General features: G+C 56.0%; 1 protein-coding gene across 1 annotated transcript in view; it reads left to right on the top strand.

The window, feature by feature from the left end:
- Positions 1 to 6,260: 6,260 nt before the first annotated feature.
- The window catches only part of Fibcd1 (fibrinogen C domain containing 1), a 33,245-nt gene continuing 17,585 nt past the window's right edge, over positions 6,261 to 21,920 (top strand). Inside the window, exons 1-4 of the mRNA XM_075985783.1 lie at positions 6,261 to 6,530; positions 13,411 to 13,884; positions 17,567 to 17,726; positions 18,038 to 18,174. Coding sequence (XP_075841898.1) covers positions 6,459 to 6,530; positions 13,411 to 13,884; positions 17,567 to 17,726; positions 18,038 to 18,174 — 843 coding nt within the window. The 5' untranslated portion in view covers positions 6,261 to 6,458. The remainder of the gene's footprint in view (positions 6,531 to 13,410; positions 13,885 to 17,566; positions 17,727 to 18,037; positions 18,175 to 21,920) is intronic.

Raw genomic sequence — 21,920 nt, 5'->3', positions numbered from 1 at the left:
AGCACCACATGAACCAGGCCTGGTAGTACGAATCCAGCACTGGGGGGGGGGGGGGCGACGACACACGGACAATGAAAAAAAAGGCGTTCTTGACTAGACAGTGAGCTCAAGGCTAGCCACAGCTGCAGAAGACCTTGTCCAGAAAAGAAAAGGCAAGGTGAATCAAGATCAGCTGAAACATTGAAGGGAACGTGACCAGGTAGGAGTCCAAAGTGCCAGAGGTGGCCTCATGTTGATTGGTGTGCTGGACAACACTCCCCTTAAGGTTTGTACGGCAACTGTCAATCCCTGGCCTGTGTCTACACATAGGTATTTGAACTGAGGTCACTGATTTATCTGATTCTCAACTGAAGTTGTACCCATGTGCTTTCTACCCTGAGAAAAGAAAGGTAAATTACTGGGGCTGGAGGGATGGTTTAGCAGTTAAGAGCACTGGCTGCTCTTCCAGAGGTCCTAAGTTCTATTCCCAGCACCCACATGGCGGCTCACAACCACCTGTAATGAGATCTGGTGCCCTCTTCTGGCCTGCAAGTATACATGCAGACAGAACACTGTATACATAATAAATAAGTTAATATTTTAAAAAAAGGTAAATTACTATGTCCTAATTGTACATAACAACCAGATGCGAGACTGAGAAAAACATTAAGGAATGTTATCTGTTTCAGCATATGCATAATTTTGTATTAATTGATTGAATAAATTGATAAAAAACATTTTTTAAAAAGATCTAAAGATTTGGAACTGGGGAGACGGCTCAGCAGGTAAGAGCTTGGGCTACTCTTGCAGAGGACCAGGGATCAATTTCCAGCACCCATGTGGTGGCTCGCTACCATCTGTAACTCCAGTTCCAGTGGATCTGATACCCTCTTCTGGTCTCTGCAGGCACAGCAGGCAGAATACCCATATGCACAAAATAAAAACGAACAAATCATTGTTTAAAGAAAGGCCTGCACATATGAGCTGGGAGACGGCTCTCACTGAGTAAAGTGCTCTCAAGCATGAAGACTCGAGTTTGAGCCCCAGAATTCACACGAAAAGCTGGGCAAGTCGGGCAGTAGTGGTGCGTGCCTTTAATCCCAGCACTCGGAAGGCAGAGAGGCAGCAGATCTCTGTGAGTTCGAGGCCAGCCTGATCTACAAATCTAGTTCCAGGACAACCAGGACTACTCAAAGAAACTCTGTCTAAAAACAAAACAAGGGGCTGGAGAGATGGCTCAGAGGTTAAGAGCATTGCCTGCTCTTCCAAAGGTCCTGAGTTCAATTCCCAGCAACCATATGGTGGCTCACAACCATCTGTAATGGGGTCTGGTGCCCTCTTCTGGCCTGCAGGCATACATGGAAGGAATGCTCTGTATACATAATAAATAAATAAATATTAAAAAAATAAAAACAAAACAAACAACAAAAATAAAGGCTAAGCAAAATGGTGTGTTTTTCTAATCCCATCTTGGGGGATGCAGAGACAGGGGGATCCTTGGGGGTCACTGGCCACTGAAAGGTGGGCGTCAGGTCCTAGTGAAGACTATCACAGAAAACAAAGTAGAAACTGAGGAGGGACATCAGAGACCAACCTTTGGTATCTGCACCCATCCCCAGAACACACGCACAGGTGGAAAGAGAAAACTGACTCCACAGGGTTGCCCTCTGACCACCACAAGTGCTCCATGGCACAGGTTCCTGCTCCAGCCTCCAGGGATTGTAAATAAAATTAAACAGTTTAAAGTGAAGAATCTGGAGTCTGGCTGGGGAGTTTAAATTCTCACTGCGGCGTTTTAAAGATGCTCAACTTGAACAGGTGCTATCCTCCGTGGATTTCCCTCATCTCTTCCTGTCATGTGGGAATAAGAAGGACCCTCAGAGGCTGGGCACATGGCAGACACTCAAAAAAGCCTCCCTGCTTGACTTTTCTCCCTAGTGGTGAACTCTGGGATTCCTCCCTCCCCACTTCTTCTCTTTCCTGCCTTCTCTACTCACCCTGGGGTGCCAGGCTCTTGAGAAGTACACCACCTCACTTCCACCAGGCCTGCTCTGCCCAGCTCCCCCCTCCAAACTGTGTTTCTTGTGTCCCTTGCACTCTATCCTCTCCTCCACAGTGATCCTTGAGCCTCCAATTGATGAGTGTGTGAGTGTGTGTGTGTGTGTGTGTGTGTGTGTGTGTGTGATCTTTTAAGATGACGATGTTACTGAACCTGAAGCTTGCTATTTTGGTAATGCTGGCTAGCAGGCCGGAAAGACCCAGGAAGCCTGTCTCCGTACTCCAGTGCTTGGAAATGCAGGTGTGCTGCACCCGGCTTTCATGTGGGTGCTGGGATCCAAACTCAGATCCTCGTGTTTACAGAGCAAGCCACCTCCTCAGCCTAGTGAACCCCAATTCCGACAACTAAATGGTCCATCAGACTGTCCTGTCCAATAAAACCCAGGCTTCCTCCTGAGAGACTTTGCTGAAATGTTTGAAATGACACATTTCCTTCCTGCTCTGTATTTACCAAGCACTGAGTCTGTGTCCAAGGATCTGGACGACGTGGGGAGACAAATGAGAGGTGTGAATGCCATCCAAGTGTGTCAGGATCGTGCTAGTCAGCTCCGGGGACACCTGAGCCTTGGCACGCACTTCTCTGGTATAGTGATATCTGACCGCCGAAGATGCCATCTCAGTGGACTCAGGGCATGGGCACACAGCATCTCTCTCTCTTCACACACACACACACACACACACACACACACACACACACACACACACGGTCCCTGCTAATTCTTGCCTTTGATGGCAGTCTCTGGCTTGTCATCATGTTGACAAAGCAAAAAGAAAAAAAAATAAAAAGAAAGAAAAAGAAAGAAATCCACCCTGTCACTCGGACTCCCCCATCCCTGCCCAGCTTGGCAGCCCCCAGCCGCCCCCGCCTTTGTATTATGAGTTTGTGTCAAGGTATGTTGGATTCTAAATTAAATGTCAGCCCACTGTACATTTCTGGCTCCAGTGCAGAAAATGAGACGCTGGCGCTGGAGACCATCCAGTTGTTCGGTTCCCCGCGCCTAACCACGAGGGTGACAAGCCCACTGAATCACTGCACAGAGCCTTCCTGTGCCAAGGGGAGCCAGGATGGATTTATTTTTAATGATAAATGTGACTGTCAGAGGTGAGTTGAAACCGCTTTACCAGGAGAGTAAAATGCCCTGGGCAGTGTACGGGGAGAGGCGGATGGACAAGGGCCAGAGGTCCCGACCTCTTGGCCAGCAGCCCCCAGGCCTCCAGAGACAGGCACGTTTGACACGCGAATCACATTCTAGAGCCCCCCCCCCTTCCTGCTGGATCCGGCAATGCTCTCCGGGTATCTCAGGCTGACCTGACCGGGAAGCACTGACAAAGGAGAGGTAGGCTGCCGTAGAGCACAGCCCTGGGTTCCAGTTCTGGATCTAGCAACTGCTGTGTGATCTTAGTCAAGGTATTGAACCTCTCTGAGCTTCAGTTGCCTCATTTTTAAAATGAGGATATTAATACCACTCACGGGTCTTCGGAGAGGAGACAGTGAGATCTGTTGATATCGCAGATGAACGGCATCGGTGTTCAGCATGCGAGAAACCCTTAGTAAAAGACAACTCGGCATTAATTACATTGTTTTAGGCTGGTAGGTAGGTTTTAACTGTATTTCTGAGTCTGTTCCATCATCCGTGAACGAGACAAGCAATGGCTTTGATCTATCGGGGTAGCTGGGGGGAACCCCGCCCCCCCCAGGAGATAGGTGGATAGAAGGGTGTTATTCCGTTGAGTTCCATTCCTGAGCTGGCCCTGGGGTGTGTTGGCCCTCTCCTGTGGCCCTCCATGTCCTCTCACTGAACTGCAGTGAGGTCTCCATGGAGGACAGCCACCTTGGGTCGGTTGACAATCTGACTGATGAGGAGGGCCAGGTCAGACCCTCTCTCTAGAATCTCAGCTAAAATTTCCAGGCTATTGCTGCCTGGTGATTGGAGTCATCACACCCAAGGGACTGCGGGAGGAAGAAACAGGACTCCAAAGTGGCGGTGAGCCAGAGTGGAGGGACCAGGGTGCAGACGGATCTGAACTAAATCTTTGTTTCTCTTTGTGCATACTGGGTTCTGTCTTCCCTGAGGCTCTGCCTGGTCCCTGAGCTGCCTAAAAGGCTGCTTCCGCAGGGGCCAGGATGCTGAGCACAGCCTTGTCCCTGATGCTTGGCCCCATCCGCTTTGTAAAGGCAAGGTGCTGGCCACTCCCCCTCTGGGTTCTGGGTTGCTGGTTCATCTCAGCCGTAAACCCAGTATGCACAGCGTGATTGCAATGGACGAGGACTGGGGTGCTCCTGCCAACCCTAGTCCACCGCTGATCCTCCTGGTGTCACCTGAGCCAACAGCATCGTTGCAGAGTTACCACTCTGGAGTAACGACTACCACTCACCACTGCCATCTGCACCCCAGCAGGCTGGAGACTCGAGGACTCTTGCTGAGTAGGTAACTGGTCCCACCAGCAAACACTGCCAAGAGGAGCCGCTAGGTGGCCCCCGCTTACCTGTCCTTCCACAAGCCCAGGAGCGGATGTCCTGAAGGCTCCTAAGCGCACCTGCTCAAGTTCACTGTGTCTCCCACTCAGTGCCTGGCTTCCCTGGCCTAACCATCAAAGCAGGGGTCCTGAACCGAGTATGCCCGCCCTAAAGGGGCTGACTGCCCTCCTTGTACACCCCGGGACCTTTGAACTCTCTTCACCAGACTCCCGTTCAGGATGGCCCAGGGAGATTTTTAGCCGTACACTTTACTGGAAGTCAAAATCCTCTCCCGCGCGATGGAATCAGAGACCCCTTCACCTGCTTCTTGTGAGGGACGGGAGAGCCCCATAGCTCTGGGGTCTCCTTGCCTTGCTCTATGAGGAAGCTGAGGCTCCGAGAGAGCATGAAGTCGCCCAGGTTACAGCAGGGAAGTGTTACTCTTCAGATGCCTATGTACGTCCCTGCCTCAGAACCCCCCAAAAGCCCTTGGAATGAGGTGCTGTTAACCCTTTGGATACAAGGGGAAACTGAGTCAAGAGTTTAGCGGTCAGTGACCACACAGTCTTTTGCCTAGGTCTGAGATCACTACAACCCTCTTAATTGACGGGGAGATTCGGGGGGCACAGGTGCTTCCCGTGGAGCACCTAACCCCAGTACCCCCCCCCCGGCAGCTTGCTGGTGAGACGCAGGACTGGGACCGCGGGTGATGCCAACCGGCTGAAGCACGGGAAGTGCGTGCTGACGGCCGGACCCAGTTTCTGGCTGGTTACAGTCCGGGAGGGCATGTGGCCACTCCGGTTCTGATCCCATGTCAGGCTCGGGCCCCACCCTCACGAGACCCGCCCTAAGTCTGCCAGGCGCCTAGAGGGACGATACGAGGGACAAAGACGGGGAGACAGACTGGCAGCCGGTGGGAGAGAGAGGAAGACTGTGCCAGGGAACAGCACGGCGGCCAGAGCGCCCGGAGCCGGAAAAACAGCTTTAAGGAGTAGCGGGGGGCCTGGGCATCTCTGCGGAACTGGGGGAAGGGCGGCCGACGGGGCCCGGCGTGGGGCGCGTGGGAGCCACGCGGTCGGAGCCACAACAGCAGCTCGTTAACCGCGCAGATTAAGGACTTTGTCAATTACCTCCGAAGGCTGCTCGGGCGGATTAAACGCTTTAAAAAGTGTTGCTGGTGGGAGGGACGACTAAGAAGCCCCCACTGGGGTGGCTCAGATCCCTCCTCCCGCGGTCGGGACTGCTCTAAGCCAGCTTTCGGGGAGCGCATCGGTGGGGACCCCCGACCGACGGGTGTCGTGGGGTGTGCAGGATTCTGGCTTCGGAGTCCCCGAGGCTGGAGACTAGCGAGCCACGCGCACACTTGCCCCGGGACCTGGACCCCCGGAGTCCCGCAAGGGGCACCCGGTCTCCTCCCAGCCCCTTTCTCTGGGATGATCCCGGCACCCGGGGACTTTGGCGAGTCCCGCCCTAGAGGAAGTTTGCGCGGGCCGCCGCAGGACGCGCGGACTCCTCGGGGAGCCGGTGGCTGCTGTCGCGCCGGTTGCTGCTGACTAGTCCCCGCCACCCGCGACCGGGCTGGAGCGGGAGTCACTCTGAGAGCCCGCCCGGCGCGCGCGCGCGTGCCCGGGAAGCTGCGGGGAGTAATAAAAGGCCCTGAGAGTCCGAGACGGAGAAGACGCGGAGACTGAGGCGGGAGGAGGAGGAGGGCGGAGGGAGGAGCGCGCGGGAGGCGCGGGAGCGGGACGCGGGGACGGCGCGGCGCGGGCGGCTCTCGAAGGCTCGCGCCCGCGCTCCCCGCGATCACACGCGCTCACACGCAGCCTTGCTGGCGGCAGCCGCTCCCGGGCCGCCCGTGGTCCCCGGCACCAAGGGGGCCTCCCGCGCGAACAGCGCACCCCGCGCACCCTGCGCCTTTCTTGCGCTTGGCCGCACCCCGCGGCCCCGCGGGTCCTACGGGAAGATGGTCCACGAGCGGTGGAAGACCGTGGGCGGCGCGTCCCAACTTGAGGACCGACCGCGCGACAAACCGCAGGTACCCGCGGGTGCGGGGGCTGGAGTTTGGGGAGCTTGTGCAGGGCTGGCGGGGGGCGGAGGTACCTGGCACTCCTCCCGCCTCAATGGAGACTTGAACTCGGGGCTCCCTGCAGGAGGCACTCGCTGCAACCAGTCCCCACCCCCTTCGGAGACCCCCGTGCTCGCTCATGCAGGGGGAAGAGAGGACCTATAGTTGGTTGTGGAGCAGCCCTTCAGTTGGGGACTGCTGACAGATGATCCGCGTGCTGAGTCCCGTTCGCCCACAGCCACAATGGGCGTTCTCCGCACTTGCAAGTCCTCAGCTATGCCAGGCGCCCAGCACATCCTCCCGGGCTTCAAGATCAGGACCTGCCCCCCAAAGCCACCTCTCGCCCCTCCTCATCTCCCTCTTTACCCAGACACCCAAACCCAATAGGGGAACCGGAAAATATTAATCTCCTATTAGAAGCCTGGACACTGTGCTTCTCCGACTTTAAGACCAGGAGAGCTAGGTTCAGAGAGGTCCAGCTGCCGCCCGAGGCCATGCAGCCCTGCAGGGATTTGAACCCGGATCTACCTGGTCTTCTCTCGCTACAGCCTCTACAGGGACAGTAAAGTGGCCCGGCTTGGAGGGTGCCCAGGGCTGTGCACTGCACCAGCTGGGACAGAGCAGGGAGGGGCTGCCGAGGGGCTGGGCATCCAGTGTCTCGGGCAGAGGGGTGGCCGCAGGACTGCCCCAGGCTGAGCCATCAAGGGACCGGGATAGACAGCCGCGTTGAGGAGGCCATTCGCCAAGGAGAGCAGATAATGGGGCTGCCCGTTTTAAATTTTAAATTTCTCCCAGACAGATGTCACTGGGGAAGGAACAGTGAGCATTTGCCACCAGAGAAGGAGGGGGTGGCCGAGGCCCGCCCCTCACTCTTCAAAGCTGCAACCTGCTTTTCTTTCCAGAGTGGCACCGGTCGGGCAGGGGGACTGGCTCACTACAGTTTGCAAAACCCTGATGCTACTTCACTTCCTAGTCGGAGGCTCTCTGCAAGTATACGTTTCCACATCACAGTTGAGGATCAGAGAGGTTGAGAAATAGACCCAAGCCACACAGCCCTGTGGGCCAGAGAGCAAGGACTCTTATGTTCTTCTAACCAGTCCCTTTCCGTTGCCTTCCTGGGTGGTCTATCCCCTCCTTGACTGTTCCTGTCTTCACTGTGTGCCCCAGTGACAGGGCCCTTCCTGCTGAGATCTTAAAGAAGCGGTGGTAATGTCAGGAATTGTCCCCGAGGTTGCCCCCCTCCACCTGGTCCAGTCTTTCCTCCTTTGGCATCTTATGGATCCTGGCTGCTTGTTTTTCCCTCCCTGGGCTCCAGCCCCCTTCCAAGCTTTGCTCTCGCATTTGATGGGCACCACCAGGCCCCCAACACACTCCACATGCAGACACACCCTCCCCGGGATTGAAATGAGGCCGCCTCTTCTGGGAGGCCTCCCTGGATGCCTGGGGCTAGGCTCTTGGTCTAGGAGGGTTTGTTTATTGAAGTGTACCCTGGCTTTAGATCCCTTCTCCCCTCTGAGTTCCCCCCAAGGCCTTCCCTAGCCCCCCCCCCCAGCCCAGAAGCCCAGGTCAGCGGTTGAGGTCAGCTACTTGATGATTGGCCAGGAGGAACATGGGAGAGGAGGGATGGGAGCTTCTGGAAGAGTCCACAACAAATGGGACTTCAAGGTGTCCTGGGCCAGGTGTGGCCTCCCAGGTTCTGCTGTCCCAGGGACCAGCTTCCAGCTGCACCAGGCAGAGCTCAGCCATCGACGCTGGGTATGGGGGTATCAAATACCCCTTCCATCATTAAATAGCTGCCCAGTAGGCACCGGACTGGGTCTTGTGCCCATTGTTTTCTTAGCCTGGAGGCTGGGTCTTTCCTATGAGCCACATGGAGCAGGAGGGGGTGAAGGGAGAGAGGTGAACCTTGGCTCTGCTGGGGCCTTTCCCTTCCATCCTAGTTCTATCGTGGTCTCTGACATGCTTGTATGATTCTTGCTAAGTTGCTGCTTCTCGCTGGTGCATCTGTAAAATGGGACCACCATCCCCTGTTCCTCCTCACCTCACGAGGTAAGGTAACAAGAGTCAAGTGAACTTCCGCTGGGTTTGCGCCCCTCTGAGTGCTGTGTGCCCACAAAAGGCTGTCCCATGTCACGGCTCTTCTCTTTGCTTCCTGGGTGGGGTACATACATACTCTGTTCCCACTGCCAGGAGAACCCACCAGGACGGCACCCCAACACCCAGCGTAACTCACACCCTTGCCTCTTGCTTCTCGGTCACACCACACTAGGAGGCTGGCAGATAGAATAGATGAGGCCGCTGCCCACCCTCACCCCCACCCCAACTCAGGGACCAAACCAGTGACCTGAGCAGATGAACAAGGGGAAGGGGAGGGAGCCATTGTTCCCCAGGGCTCAGTCACCCTTCCTCATGTCTAGGCCTGGCCACTCCTGGGGACCTCTGTGGGCCTGCCCTGCCTGGCTGTGTTCCCAAACTGTCTCCACGTTGGATGAATGACCTTGGCCAAGTGGCTGACCCCAACTTCTTTAGGGTTTCTTCCTGTCTCCTGCACAGGAAGGGTCTTGGGTACCTTGGGGCAAGAAGATATTGCAGTGATGTTTGCCAGGTGTTCACATGAGACTCTAGAACCACATACTGGCTTCGGGTCCTAAGATGTCCGAAAGACGTCACCCTGAACCATCTCGGAGGGAGTGTCAGTCACCCCAAGTCACCCCCCAGCACTCAGCCTCCAGCCATGCCCAGCTCCGTGGTTCAGTTATTTGACAACTCCTAGAAACTTTCCAGAATGCACAGGAGCTATGCTGTTTGGGAAGTCTTTCCTGAGGTCTAACCTCAATCCTTGTCACATTTAATTCACTCTGTGGCTATTTATGGAGACCCTACATCACGCCAGGAGATGCAGCCCGTGCCTCAGGGAACATGGAGTCCCCTGGGGACAAACCCACAAGTCAGGAGCTGCCACAGACCATAGTGGCTGCCATACAAGAGTTCTCTCTTCTCATTCGCTGGAGTTTGCGAAGTCACCACATCAGACATGGGGGAGGGAAGAAGAGACCACTGGGGCCACCCCTTCAGCTTGAGTCTCCCAGACCTCGCAGAGGTGGGCATGGAGGGTCACACAGAGCTGTGGTGACTTTTGTTGAGAGGGGCCTGAGTAGGTGTGGCCCTGGAGAGGGAACGGCAGACACTCAAATGTGGCTAAGCTTCCAGTATGTGGGTCTGGAGGGGTGTAAGGGGCCAGGGTCCTCTCTGCTCCTTGTTCAGATCACGGGGGACACTCAGTGACTCTGAGGTAGGTGATGGGGATGCTGCCAGGCTGGGGTGCAGAGCTAAGGCTCAAGGGAGCCATGTGGGGGAGGCCAGGATCTAAGACCCTTCACAGACATGCATGGAAACCCTTTGCCAGTAACGCGAGAACCAAGCCCAGGATTCCCAGTACTGAGAGCATAGGGTCCTGACCTCAGGAAGGATGGCGCAGGTGGCTCCCACGGTATCTCTGTCACTTTGGGCACCTTCAGCGGCTGCTCCTAGGACCTCCCAGAGAGCCGGAGCACCCCAGATCTCCAGTGCGAAGTCAGCAACACTGACCCACCCTCAGTGCAGCCACAGCTGCTGGCCCTGACACCCCGCCTTTCTGACCCACAAGAGACCTCCAAATTCGGGCTGGTGGCCAAGATGAGGCTTTCTGTCTAGGACCCATGGGACTGGGCTGCCAGAGAAATCAAGGTGGGGGGATGTGTGCCATATGCAGGGTTGGGGTTCCTAGGGCTTGAAGCTTTTTCTCCTCAAGATACCCAAGTCCTCAAGGGCTGGTGGCTCCAAAAAGTATATTGGATGAATGTCACCTCCCCATGGAGATATTCTGGGAGCCTTCCGCCTCCCTCCTGAGGCAGGCTCCACTTAGCCTTCCACTGGACAAGGGCTTAATTTCTTTTTTCATCTTTATTTACTTTGTGTGGTGGGCAGCGGGGTGAGGCTTGCCACGGCGCGTGTGTATGCCGGGTGACAACTTTTGGGAGCTGGTTCTCTCCTTCTTTACGTGGGTTCCAGGCACTGAGCTCAGACCTTCAGCCTTGCCAGTGAGCGCCTTACATGCCCACTCTCCGGCAAGTCCCGCCAGAGGCTTTGTAGGCGGCCTCTGACCCCTATTGCAGGGATCAAAGCCATCCCTTTAGCTGGAAACACGCAGGCCTTCAACCCCATCTCCTGACTCAGGTTTCTGGTTCCTTCTAGGCACTATGCCTTGTCCTTGGGAGGCTCTGCACTGCCTGCCCCCCTTGCCTTGTACGGGAAGGTTGGGGTGCACCTTGCTCTGCCTGACCAAGGACTGATTAATAAGCTCCAGCCCGAGGCACAGCGCTGACCGCCTGGCCCAGGCCCCCTTATTATCTTGGGCGATTTCTCTGCGAGGCACGTAAGCCGCAGCCTATAAAAGCGAACAGCTCTTCATCTTTAGAGTTGATCTCTGAAGACTAATTCTCCTCCAAGAGCAGCCTGCTCCATCCCTGAGCTCCCTTGCCACACAGGCTCCAAGGGACCCTGCCACTCCCTCCACCCTCTGCCTTTTTGTCCCTTCTGTCCCCACTCCCCTGGGAAGATTTGTGCCCAATCCATCAGGATGACATCCTGGATTGGGAGATGCTGAACCTCTCTCCAGGTTGGCTGGGGGAACCTTAATGGCACACAATCAGAGGACAGGGCTTGGAGATGCTCAGGGCACGATGTCTCCCGATGGGTCAGAAGCGAGTGTGACAGGTGCCTAGCTACCAGTCTAGCTTACCAGGAAAGGAGTGTTGTAGGACATTCAACCCCCAGCCCCCCCCCCAGCCCCAGGTTGTCTCCAACACACTCCCTCCAACCCCCTCCCCCATGTCGCCTTGGGATGGGGTCTTTGCTCACCGCATCTCAGTTTCTACATCTGCACGGTGAGCTCAGCAGCAATCCGCACAGCAGCAGAGGTTACAGGTGAGGGCATGGTGCATGGCTGAGGAAGGGTAATGATAAGGCACCTGCAGGCTGCTGGCCCACCTGGTGGTGGGGAGCTTGCTACGGCCTGGGTTGCCTCCATTCTGTGTGTGCCATCATGAAGAGGAAGTAGAGCCCATCTTGGGTCCTGAGCTCTGGCTCTGCCAGGAGGTCCCCAGACTCTGTGGTGACAGGCTTGTCCCAAAGGCATGGCCCGGCTCACCGGCTTTTCCTGCCTCTGTATATCCATCTACTTCACATAGCAGAACTTAGCTGTGACAGGTGGACAGACTAGGGGTGGGGCCAGGGGCCAGGGGCCAGGCAGGTGTCCTTTGCCATGACTCACCAGTTCCCGGATCCCCAGAAAACGTGGCCTCACTCTTTGTCAGAGCTCCAAAGGGATCGTGAGAATCAAGCCATGGACACAGACACCCCTGGAGGGCACAACGGGGTCTGAACCTCCTCTGATCCCTGCTCCTGCCTCATGAGTGACTGAAGAGTCTTGAGAAGCCCTGAGGGAGGAGCCCCTGCAGGCTGGCAAGAGAAGGAACAGTCAGGAGGGCTTCCTGGAGAAGGCCAGCCCTTTGCCCCGAGCCCCTTCTCCTCGCCTGCCCAGAGACACAGGAGGTATTGGTGGTATTGGAATTTGTGGGAGAGGAGCAGTTGGCTTCTTAGTAAAGGCAATGGGTATTTTTACATGGCGAGGAAAGCGAGCCGGCTACACCATGAGCTCCTACTGTGTGTGCAAAAGGGAAGGTGTCCTCCCAGTACAGAGGACGCACAGGCATAACGCTCCGGGTGGAAGATAAAAACCACCTCCAGATGCTCTGTGCACATTGATCATGAGATAATAAAAGCCACTAATATTTATTGCAGAAGTGTAACGTGCTAGGCATGGTTCCAGGAGCTTTAATATACTAACTCATTTAAAGAGGCGTCTCAAATTCAGAAAGTTGAGAACGCAGGGGCAGTGTGTGTGTGTGTGTGTGTGTGTGTGTGAGAGAGAGAGAGAGAGAGAGAGAGAGAGAGAGAGAGAGAGAGAGAGTGTTAAGGTGCCTAGCCACTCCACCCCCACCACCAAGAAAGCAGGAGCTCAGGGTCCAATCAGAATGCTGCTTCTAATTGGCTGTGTGACTCTGGGCAGGTACCTTGCCCTCTCTGGGGCTTCGGTTTTTCCCATGTATAAATGTTCAGGGGCTGTGAATGACTTGAGTAGGTCTCCAAAGCGTTTGTCGCCACACAGTCACGGTACCATTTTTTTAAATTTATTTTTATTTTATGTGCACTGGCATTTTGCCTGTATATACATCTGTGTAAGGGTCTCAGATCTTGGAGTTACAGACAGTTGTGAGCTGCCATGTGGGTGCTGGTCCTCTGGAAGAGTAGTCAGTGCTCTTAAATGCTGAGCCATCGCTCCAGACCTGATGGCACCATTTCACTCCGGCTTTGACTTCAGTTCTTAAGCCACTGTTAGGACAGCATGGGCCACCAGCCCTATTCTTACAGCCGCCGCTGTGCCGATTTGTTCCCTGCGACTCCGACTCAGGGTTGCCTGGTATGGGAGGCTCAGTCTGTGTGTTGTGTTAGCACTAACTTCACCAGAGTGGCCTCTGAGCGACTCTGCCTGGCTGTCCTGCCAGGGCCCTTTTCCAGGAAGAGAACAAGGTAGGAGAGATGGCTCCATGCAGCTGTGAGGAACCAGTGCTCTCCCCTGCTGCTCCCTGCCCCGGCCTCTCTGCTCTCACAGCTTTCTTCTGGGGTCTGCTCCCTCCCAGACTCTTGAGCCTCATTGAGCAGAGTCACAGGCATAGGCTGGCCCTAACACTTGTGTTCCTTTCTCCTGTCCGTCTGTCTGTCTGTCTGTGTGTCCGTTGCTGACGAACAGAGACCAAGCTGCAGCTACCTGCTGTGCACAGTGCTCCTGTCCCTTGCAGTGCTGCTGGCCGTGGCTGTCACTGGGGCGGTTCTCTTCCTGAACCATGCCCACGCACCAGGCACGGCCCCGCCACCCATCGTCAGCACAGGATCTGCCGGGGCCAACAGTGCCCTCGTCACCGTGGAGAGGGCTGACAGCTCCCACCTCAGTCTCCTCATCGACCCTCGCTGCCCTGATCTCACCGACAGCTTCGCCCGTCTGGAGAGTGTGCAGACCTCTGTGCTGCGGGCACTGAGTGAGCACCAGGCACAGCCGAGGCTGGATGGTGCCCCCGAGCTGCTGGACACGCTGGCTGACCAGCTGCCCCGGCTGCTGGCCCGGGCCTCTGAGCTGCAAGCTGAATGTGCTGGGCTGCGCAAGGGACACAGCCTGCTGGGCCAGGGCCTCAGCACCCTGCAGAGTGAGCAGGGTCGCCTCATCCAGGTAAGGGTGGGAACTACCTATGCCTTCTGGTGGAGGGTGTCTCGATTTGAGGGGCGGGGTCGCTGGCCCATGTGCCAAGTGCCTAATGTTTGCTGCCTTGGTTGTCTCAGTTCTTCCCGGTGGTGGAGGGTTGTGTTCTCACATCCATGGCCAGTATCCCAATCCAGCCCCCCCCCCACACACTTTCCTGGTGTTTCTGTAGCCTTGTAGACCCGGGGCTAGAGGGACTCCCGGGCCCACTGAGAGGCTGTGCATTGCAAGAAAGGCCCACATTGCCTCTCTGAACCCTCACCCCATCCCCACTGCACCTATCTGCAAACTGAGGGATAAAGGAGTGAGGCTTGCTCCGGGTCTATCCTGTAACAGCTCAGTGTCCTGCCAGGGAGCTGCACCCTCCCCATCCTTGTCACTGCTTTCCAGGGAGACAGGGCTTGGGCTCCCAACTCATCACCCCCCACCGCTGCCCGAGGCCAGGTACCCAGCCAGGTTCCTGCAAAGATCATATGGAGTTGGGGGACGGGTTTTGGTCTGGGCTCTGCCAGCAGGCCCTCAGCACCAGCTAGATCTCCTTGGAGGAGGAGGGACACAGGACGCCTCGCTTGCCTCTGCTGATTTCCAGAACAAATCATTTGAGGCTTGGAAAGTGGTGCCCGTGTGTCCTGGGTGCCGATGTGTCCTGGGTGCCCATGTGTCCCGGGTGCCTGTGTGTCCCGGGTGCCCATGTGTCCCGGGTGCCGATGTGTCCCGGGTGCTGGTGTGTCCCGGGTGCCTGTGTGCCCAGGTGCCCGTGTGTCCCGGGTGCCCGTGTGCCCCGGGTGCCGGTGTGTCCCAGGTGCCGGTGTGCCTTGGGTGCCCTCCCAGCCTCCAGCTCCGGGCCCCTGCACCCTCACTCAGCCTCCAGGCAGGAGTCAACCCCAGGTCACTAGCATCACAGCTGTTTCTGTGCTCCTCTTGTTTGGACGCCCAAGGTGACCAAGCATCTGGTCACTGCATAGCTCGTGAGCAGTTGCCCTCTTCCCTCCCCTTGAGGGCTGCAGCTGGAGAAATTATAGCCCTTGTCACTCTGTCTGGGTGACTGACGGGGTGATGGGTCCCTGGGTTGGGGGACATACAGTCAGCTTCCTGCTGCTCCTCCCCCCGGCCCATCAGCAGAAGAGGAGATTGCCCGGATCTGGGTGACAGGAACTCCACACTGCCTTCCCCAGACTCAGCCCTGGTGAGCTCAGGCTGGCTGCAGACAGCCCTCTGAGCTGGAATGTCCCCCCTGAAATGCATGGACAGTGGCCCGGTCTCCAGTGACGTAACCTGCCTGGTACAGGACCATTCAAGGCGTCTTCCATCCTGGATCATTCAGGAAGCCACATGTGTCCCGTGACCACGTCTTGCAGCTCCTTCCCGCAACCCTTGGTTCTTTCCCCACAGCCCACAATTGCCAGAGTCTGTTGCTCACCTGCCCAGCAGCTAAGGGTAGCAGTTCTGCCTGTTGACTTGAGGCTACAGTGTGGGGTCCATTTTAGCTGAAGGTGATCTTGGGTGGGTCGCATCCCTTCTCCAGGCGGGTTCTTCCCACCTGTAAAACGAGGTCCCAAGCCGAGCCAGAGGGGATGCTGGTGTTTGGGTTCAGCGGACCTCCGGTATGTAGAGACACCCACCATCAGCGTCAGCTCCATCTGACTGTTCATAGGGAGCCTCCATTGAAGACGCTTTGTGAGTGCAAGCTATGGTCCACTCCCCGAGGATCAGGTGCCTTTGTCGCCCCACTCTGCAGAGGGGCAGACTGAGGTTCAGTGGTGCAGGGCCTGGCGGAAGCTTGCTCACTGCTGAACCTCGCTGGAAGCAGCTGCCCTGATTTCACGGCTTCTGGTCGCCGCCAGCTCCTCTCGTGATGGTTTGCGCGGCTCAGCGAGCAGGGACTGACTCCCTATTAATTCGGGGCAGGTTTATATGTTTCAGTGGTAATCATTTGCTAGTTTAAACCGAGGTCTTCTCTGCCTGCCAGGGAGAGGGAGGGGCCCTGCCTGAACTGCTGAATGTCACAGCCGTGGTGACTCAGAGGATGGGCTGGGCAGTGAGATTTACTGAGGGGTCTTTGCCACCCCTCACCAAGCACTGCCTGTGTCCCTGCAGGGACTCCATTGAGCCTGACCATAGGTCACTGTGGTAAGGGCTGCAGGCTCCCCCTGCCTACTGCAATGCTCCTGGAGACCATTGAATCACCTGCTCAGCAGAGGGGAAACCGACAAGGCCTAAAGCTTCACGGGCCCTGCTTTCGGACGAGCCAAGCATCATATTTTGTAAACTGCCGGCTGGGTGTATTTCTTTCGCTTTTTCTGATGGGCTATTATCTGGCGAGTGACAGGTTCGGTGAGCAAGACCTAGCTTACTTCGTGTTGCTGGCTGCCGGCTAGCTCCCCCTCCGCTGGGTCCCACAGCCTCCTGAAGCCCAGGATGAGGATGCAGGGGACCCCCACACCCGACTGGCAGCCCGCACAGTAAGAGGTTCCTGGGGAATCGATGCTGCTCTTTGCGCTCCAGCAGTGATGGAAGACGGGAGGGGTTTGTGTAACCTCACATGCCTGCAGTGTTCAGAGAACAGGTGGTAGTGATGGTCCACCCCAGAAACACGAGCTCCTCATCCCGGTCTGCAAACAGGGCAGGGAGGGTGTCACACACCTGGTGGGGCACAGGACTGGAGCCACAGCCCACACCTGGGTTGGTAGCACAGTGGTCGCTCCCGCCTTTCCTGCTACCTGTCTGTCGAGGCATGGCATGAATCCTGATTTCTGGTGTCCTGGTGGAGTCTTTCTCTTTCTAGGCTTCAGATTCCCTCTGGGAACGTGGAGGTAGTGGTTTCAAGTCCTGGCTCTTTGGAGCACTAGGGGGCCCTGTGAGGTGGACGTCAAACATCTATGGAGACTCCATGCAGATAGGAGGTGGGGAAGGAAACAGCGGGCATCCTTGTTAGGGGCTCAGTTTGAGCCCGGTGACTCGTGCCCAGGCTTTCCAAGACTCAGGCCCATTTTCTCAAGGGCAGGGGGCCACCCCTACCTTAGCCTCCTCATGGGAAGGGGATTAGAAGAAACAGTGGCTGGGATGCACTATAACCAGGAAGGTGAAGCGAGGACCACACAGGGGCCCCATGCCACGCTGGTGCTGTGTGTGTGGTCACAGGTCCCCACAGCAGCTAGGCTAGGGGGTGACGATAACTCATCTCCCTCCTACCAACCAAGGCTTGTTGGGGTGTGGGGTGTGGCTCAGTGGACGGTGCTTACCCATGAAGCAGGAAGCCCCCGGCTGGATTCCCAGCATATATTGAGTATGGCATCCCTCAGTCTCCACACTGGGGAGGTAGAGACAGGAGCATCAGAGGTTAAAAGCCAGCCTGACCCCTGTGACACCCTGTCCCAGGGACAGAAGATAGCTGTCAGGTTCAGGAGGAGCTGGTCGGTGGGTGAGCTGGGCTTGTGTGTGGTGCTGCCTTCTCCAGCTCTGTCCCCATCGCTGGGCTGGATGCACAGAAGTGGCCGGGCTTCCAGCAGAGTCCTTGCCCTCCGAACCCATTACAGCTCTGCTGACCCATCAAACTGCCATGAACCTGACCCCGAAGCCTGCCAGGGGAAGGCCTTCGCTGGCAGGGGGCTCCCCACGTCTGTGTCCCCCCTAATGCCTCTGTGTTCTGCAGCTTCTTTCCGAGAGCCAAGGCCACATGGCTCACCTGGTGAACTCTGTCAGTGATGTCCTGGAGGTTCTGCAGAGGGAGCGGGGACTGGGCCGGCCCCGTGTCAAGGCTGACCTTCAGAGGGCCCCTTCCAGAGGAGCCCGGCCCCGAGGCTGCGCTAACGGTGGGTGAAACATGCTTGCTGTTTCTGGGTGGCTCTGGGGCCCAGTCCCAGGGAAGAGAGTTGCAGTGAGGGTCGTCTAACATCCTCCACCACCTGCCCCTTGACTGATAGGAAGGACATGCTGCTGCTGCTGCTGCTGCAGAAAAAGACGTCCTCATGAGCCCATTTTCCACATAAGGAAAAGCAAGGCCCCAGAGGCTCAACCAGTTCTGAAAGCTTGTGCTCTTGACCTCAGGTGGACAGAGAGAACTGGGGACCTCTCTGGAGGGTAGGGATGACACCATCACCCTGATGTGGCTCCTCTGTCACAGGCTCTCGGCCCCGGGACTGCCTGGATGTTCTCTTGAGTGGACAGCAAGATGATGGTGTCTACTCCGTCTTCCCCACTCACTACCCCGCTGGATTCCAGGTCTACTGTGACATGCGCACTGACGGCGGAGGCTGGACGGTGAGTCTGGCTTGTGCAGACAGTGGTAGAGGTAGCCTGCCCAATGTGCTCTGCCTAAAACTCTGTCCACTCCCCATAAACCCCAGGTGAGTCTGCCCACAGGGAGCAGAAACCGGGTCAGAGGTGCCGCAGCTCCTGAGCACTGAGCACCCAGGCCTTGGTTCTCAGGGTGTTTGTGCTTTGGAGTGGGGTGAGGTCTAGGGATGGAGATGTCCAGGGCCCTGTCACTCACGTGGACTGGATAGCTCTGTTTTCTCTATTCAGGGTAGGTGCCTGTAGGGGAGGAAGGAAGGGACTTTGAGCCCTTTTCCTCCTGTGTCTGCCTGATTGGATGGTGAGAGAATGGGAATCTTCCAGGCGGCAGGGGTGGTGCAGTCACAGGTACCCAGAGGTTCCTCTGAGCTGGTGGGGCTCATGCATCCCGCAAGCCTGACCTGTTGTCTGCAGAGCACCCGGCAGAAAATAGAGGCTTGGTCTCCTGGAAGGCTCTGATGTCTGCAGGAGCCATTGTAAGGGAAATAAGACAAAAAGGAGCAGGGTGTGGCTTTGTCTCACTAACTGGGCTGTTCTCGCCGAGATCTGAATTTCACAGTGTTCGCGTGTTCTTCAGTACTACTCAAAGGACATTAAACAACAGGCAGCAGGCAGGGACCGTCCCGTGCACTGTGACCTGGTGTCCTGGTCTAGAGCTGAGGGGTGCTGCTGCTGCTGCAGGAAATGAGTTTGCAAGTCCTTTCCCACGCTGCTGGGTTCCAACCCCCTCAAGAGCCAGCCTCCCAGCCGCCTTCGCGCCATTGACAGCTGTATGACAATTTAAAGATGCAAATCCCACAGCTTTAATCCCTGAATTTGGGAGGCAGAGGCACGTGGATCTCTGAGTTTGAGGTCAGCCGGGTCCACAGAGCGAGTTCAAGGACAGCTAGGGACAAAAACAAAACAAAAACAACAAACAAAATAGGTTCAATGTACCAGAGCTGTGTAAACCAAAAATAAATAAATAAAATGCAAATCCCTTCTTCCTTGTGCTGAAGGAAGTGTTGGGGTTGGCTAGGTTCCCTTGAACAGCGAGAGTACCTACTGTGCATTGCAAACCTTGGCAGTAGAGAGATGGGAAAAATCCCTGCCCCGTCCAGTCGAGGGGCTCAGCGTGTGTGTGGGTTCAGGCTGGAAGCTGCACAGGGCAGCCTGGGTTAGGCCCGTGAAGTACCTGGAGCGTGGGTGGGGCTTTTGAGCACAGGCAGTGAAGACCAGGTGACATTCTCAGGGCACAGAGTCAGCTGGTGTGTTTGGCACAGAAGATGAGGCTGGGGGACACAGCAGGTCCTGGGGGAGAAGGGATGAGGCTTCAGCAGTGGTCTGGCTGTTTGGGGGCAGATCTGGGTCGCTCATCCTCAAGTGTCTGCAGACGTGTGTGGAGGCCCTCTCCTCAGGAGGCAGTGTGACCTATTAAGTAATGTTTGGTCTCCATCATCCATCTGCGGATCTGGCAATGATGCAGCTTTTGCTGTGTGGTCTTAAGTAAGTTACTTAAGTTCTCTGAGTCCTGATTCTTCACAAGATTGTTATTTATTTTGTTTTTTTTTTTTTTTTGAGACAAAGTTTCTCTATGTAGCTCTGGTTGTACTGGAACTTGCTTTATTGATTAGGCTGGCCTCAAACTCACAGAGATCCGTCTGCTTCTACCTCCCAAGTGCTGGGATTAAAGGTGTGCACCACCACCGCCCAGCTTTGATTTTTATTTTAATTCTGTGCACTTGCGTGTATCCGTGTAGGGAATGTATATGTGAGTATCAGAGCCCGTGAAAGAGCCCGTCAGATCTCCTGAGTTAGAGTTACAGACAGCTGTGAGCCTCCTCAGACCTCTGTAAGAGCTGTTCAGGTTCTTACCCACTGAGCCATGTCTCTGGCCACAGCATTAGAGTTTTGGAAGGCGAGCACCAGAAAGTGGCCAATAGGAGGACATGGAATGTGCTGGAGGGAGACAGGAGACACCAGGTCAGTCAGCGTCGCTGGGCAGGGAACAAACAGACTTCCCCGCTGGACTGAGCTTGGCCTGATACGAGTTCCAGTGTCCCAGACTACTACCACTGAGTGTTAGACACTGTGACTTCGAAGCCGCCCAGCCAGTCACTCAGAGTCATGCCCCATCCCATGGCGGGGTCACATTGCCACGCTGGAAACCTGCATTTAGCAGTTTTAATCAGATTCACCTGCACTCAAGCCAAACCTCCAAAGCTGAGGAGATACCAAGTCAGCGAAGTGTGAGCCCCATGAGCAGGATAGCCAGTGTCCGTACCCAGCCCCATGGGAGAGCTGCGTCTGGCTGCTCAAGCCTGGAGCCACAGCTCTGGGGAAGCTGATACAGGAGGCTCTGGAGCTTGCAGCTCAGCCAGTCTAGCTAATCCCCCGAGCTCCAGGCTCAGGGAGACCCTGTCTCAAGAAAATAAGGTAGGAGCTATTGAAGAAGACACCCGAGGTCACGCTGAAGCCTCCACAGGCATGCAGTTTAGCCCGTGTGTGTACACACACGAACCCACACATGCACACAGGCATGCACGCACACACACACACGAACACACACACACACACACACGCAGTTTTTGGTTGGTTTTTGTTTGCTTATTGTCAGCACAGCCCTGGCTGTCCTGGAACTCACTCTGTTGACCACGATGACCTTGAACTCTGTCTTGAAGATCTGTCTGCCTCTGCCTTCCAAGTGCTGGGATTAAAGGTGTGCACCACCATGCCTGGCTCATGCAGGTTTTATGTTGTTTTGTTTTGTTTTAGGAAATTGCAAAGTCCACTTCTGTGCTTCTTGGGGGTAGTGAGGGTTCTGGTTCAGGATAACCTGGAAACCAGTCAGCATCTTTCTCATGGGCCTGACCCTAGGGATGCCACAGGCCACCACAGTAACCCAGATGTTTAATACCACTCCACCTCACGTCAGGCTGCATGTGATTCAGGGAGATGCAGTCCCCTCAGCTCCCAGTGGCCATCCAACCTCTCTCCATATGTCTGACCTTGGCCTCACATGGGCTGCTTCCATTGCTTACCCAAGACCCTTGGCACTGGCTGTTTCTGGTGTTTGAGGTCTAGGCCGATAGGGAAGTTTGAGGCTGAGATAAAACTACAAAGCAGAGGGGTGGGGAGTCTTTCAGGAGAGCACTTGGGATTTGTAGGGCAAGGCAGCGTGAATCAGCTTTGAAAGGGTCAGTGTCCCCAGCAGAGGGGAGATGGAGATATGGGGGCGGGGGACAGAGTGAGCAAGGAAGGAGCGTGGCAGAGTCTGCAATTAGGAACCAGTCTGAGTGCAACCAAGGATCCCTGGAGACCCCGAAGATGGACATATCTCTAAACTTGTCTTCAGGCTCTGGGGGAGAGCTTTTAAATGTACCGGATCCGTGTCTGGGGTTAAAAGCTCTTTTGTTTTCCTAACTGCAAAGAGTCTGAGTTATGGCCTCCACCTCTGGGATCCCTAGGCAGGCAGAACAGTCAGAGGGCCCCTGCCAGGCCCAGAAATCAGAATTAAGGGTTAGGATGGGTTTGTGCCTGGCTGAGGCTCTGCCATGGCCGAGCGTCTCTCTTACACTCAGGCCGACTTGGATTCAATCTCCTGGGAAGTCAGTCAGGCTCTGGGCCTGGTAATTCCTTCGGCCTTGGCTTCAGGGACGATTAGCAGGGATGGGTGAGGAATAGCGCCTGGCTTAGACCTGAAGTCGCCATGCCTGAATGGGGCCTCTGCAGGA

This window comes from Microtus pennsylvanicus, chromosome 9, assembly GCF_037038515.1.
Source record: "Microtus pennsylvanicus isolate mMicPen1 chromosome 9, mMicPen1.hap1, whole genome shotgun sequence".
Lineage (NCBI taxonomy): Eukaryota > Metazoa > Chordata > Mammalia > Rodentia > Cricetidae > Microtus > Microtus pennsylvanicus.
The sequence above is the reverse complement of the archived record's forward strand: the minus strand, read 5'-3'. Positions and strand labels throughout refer to the sequence as shown.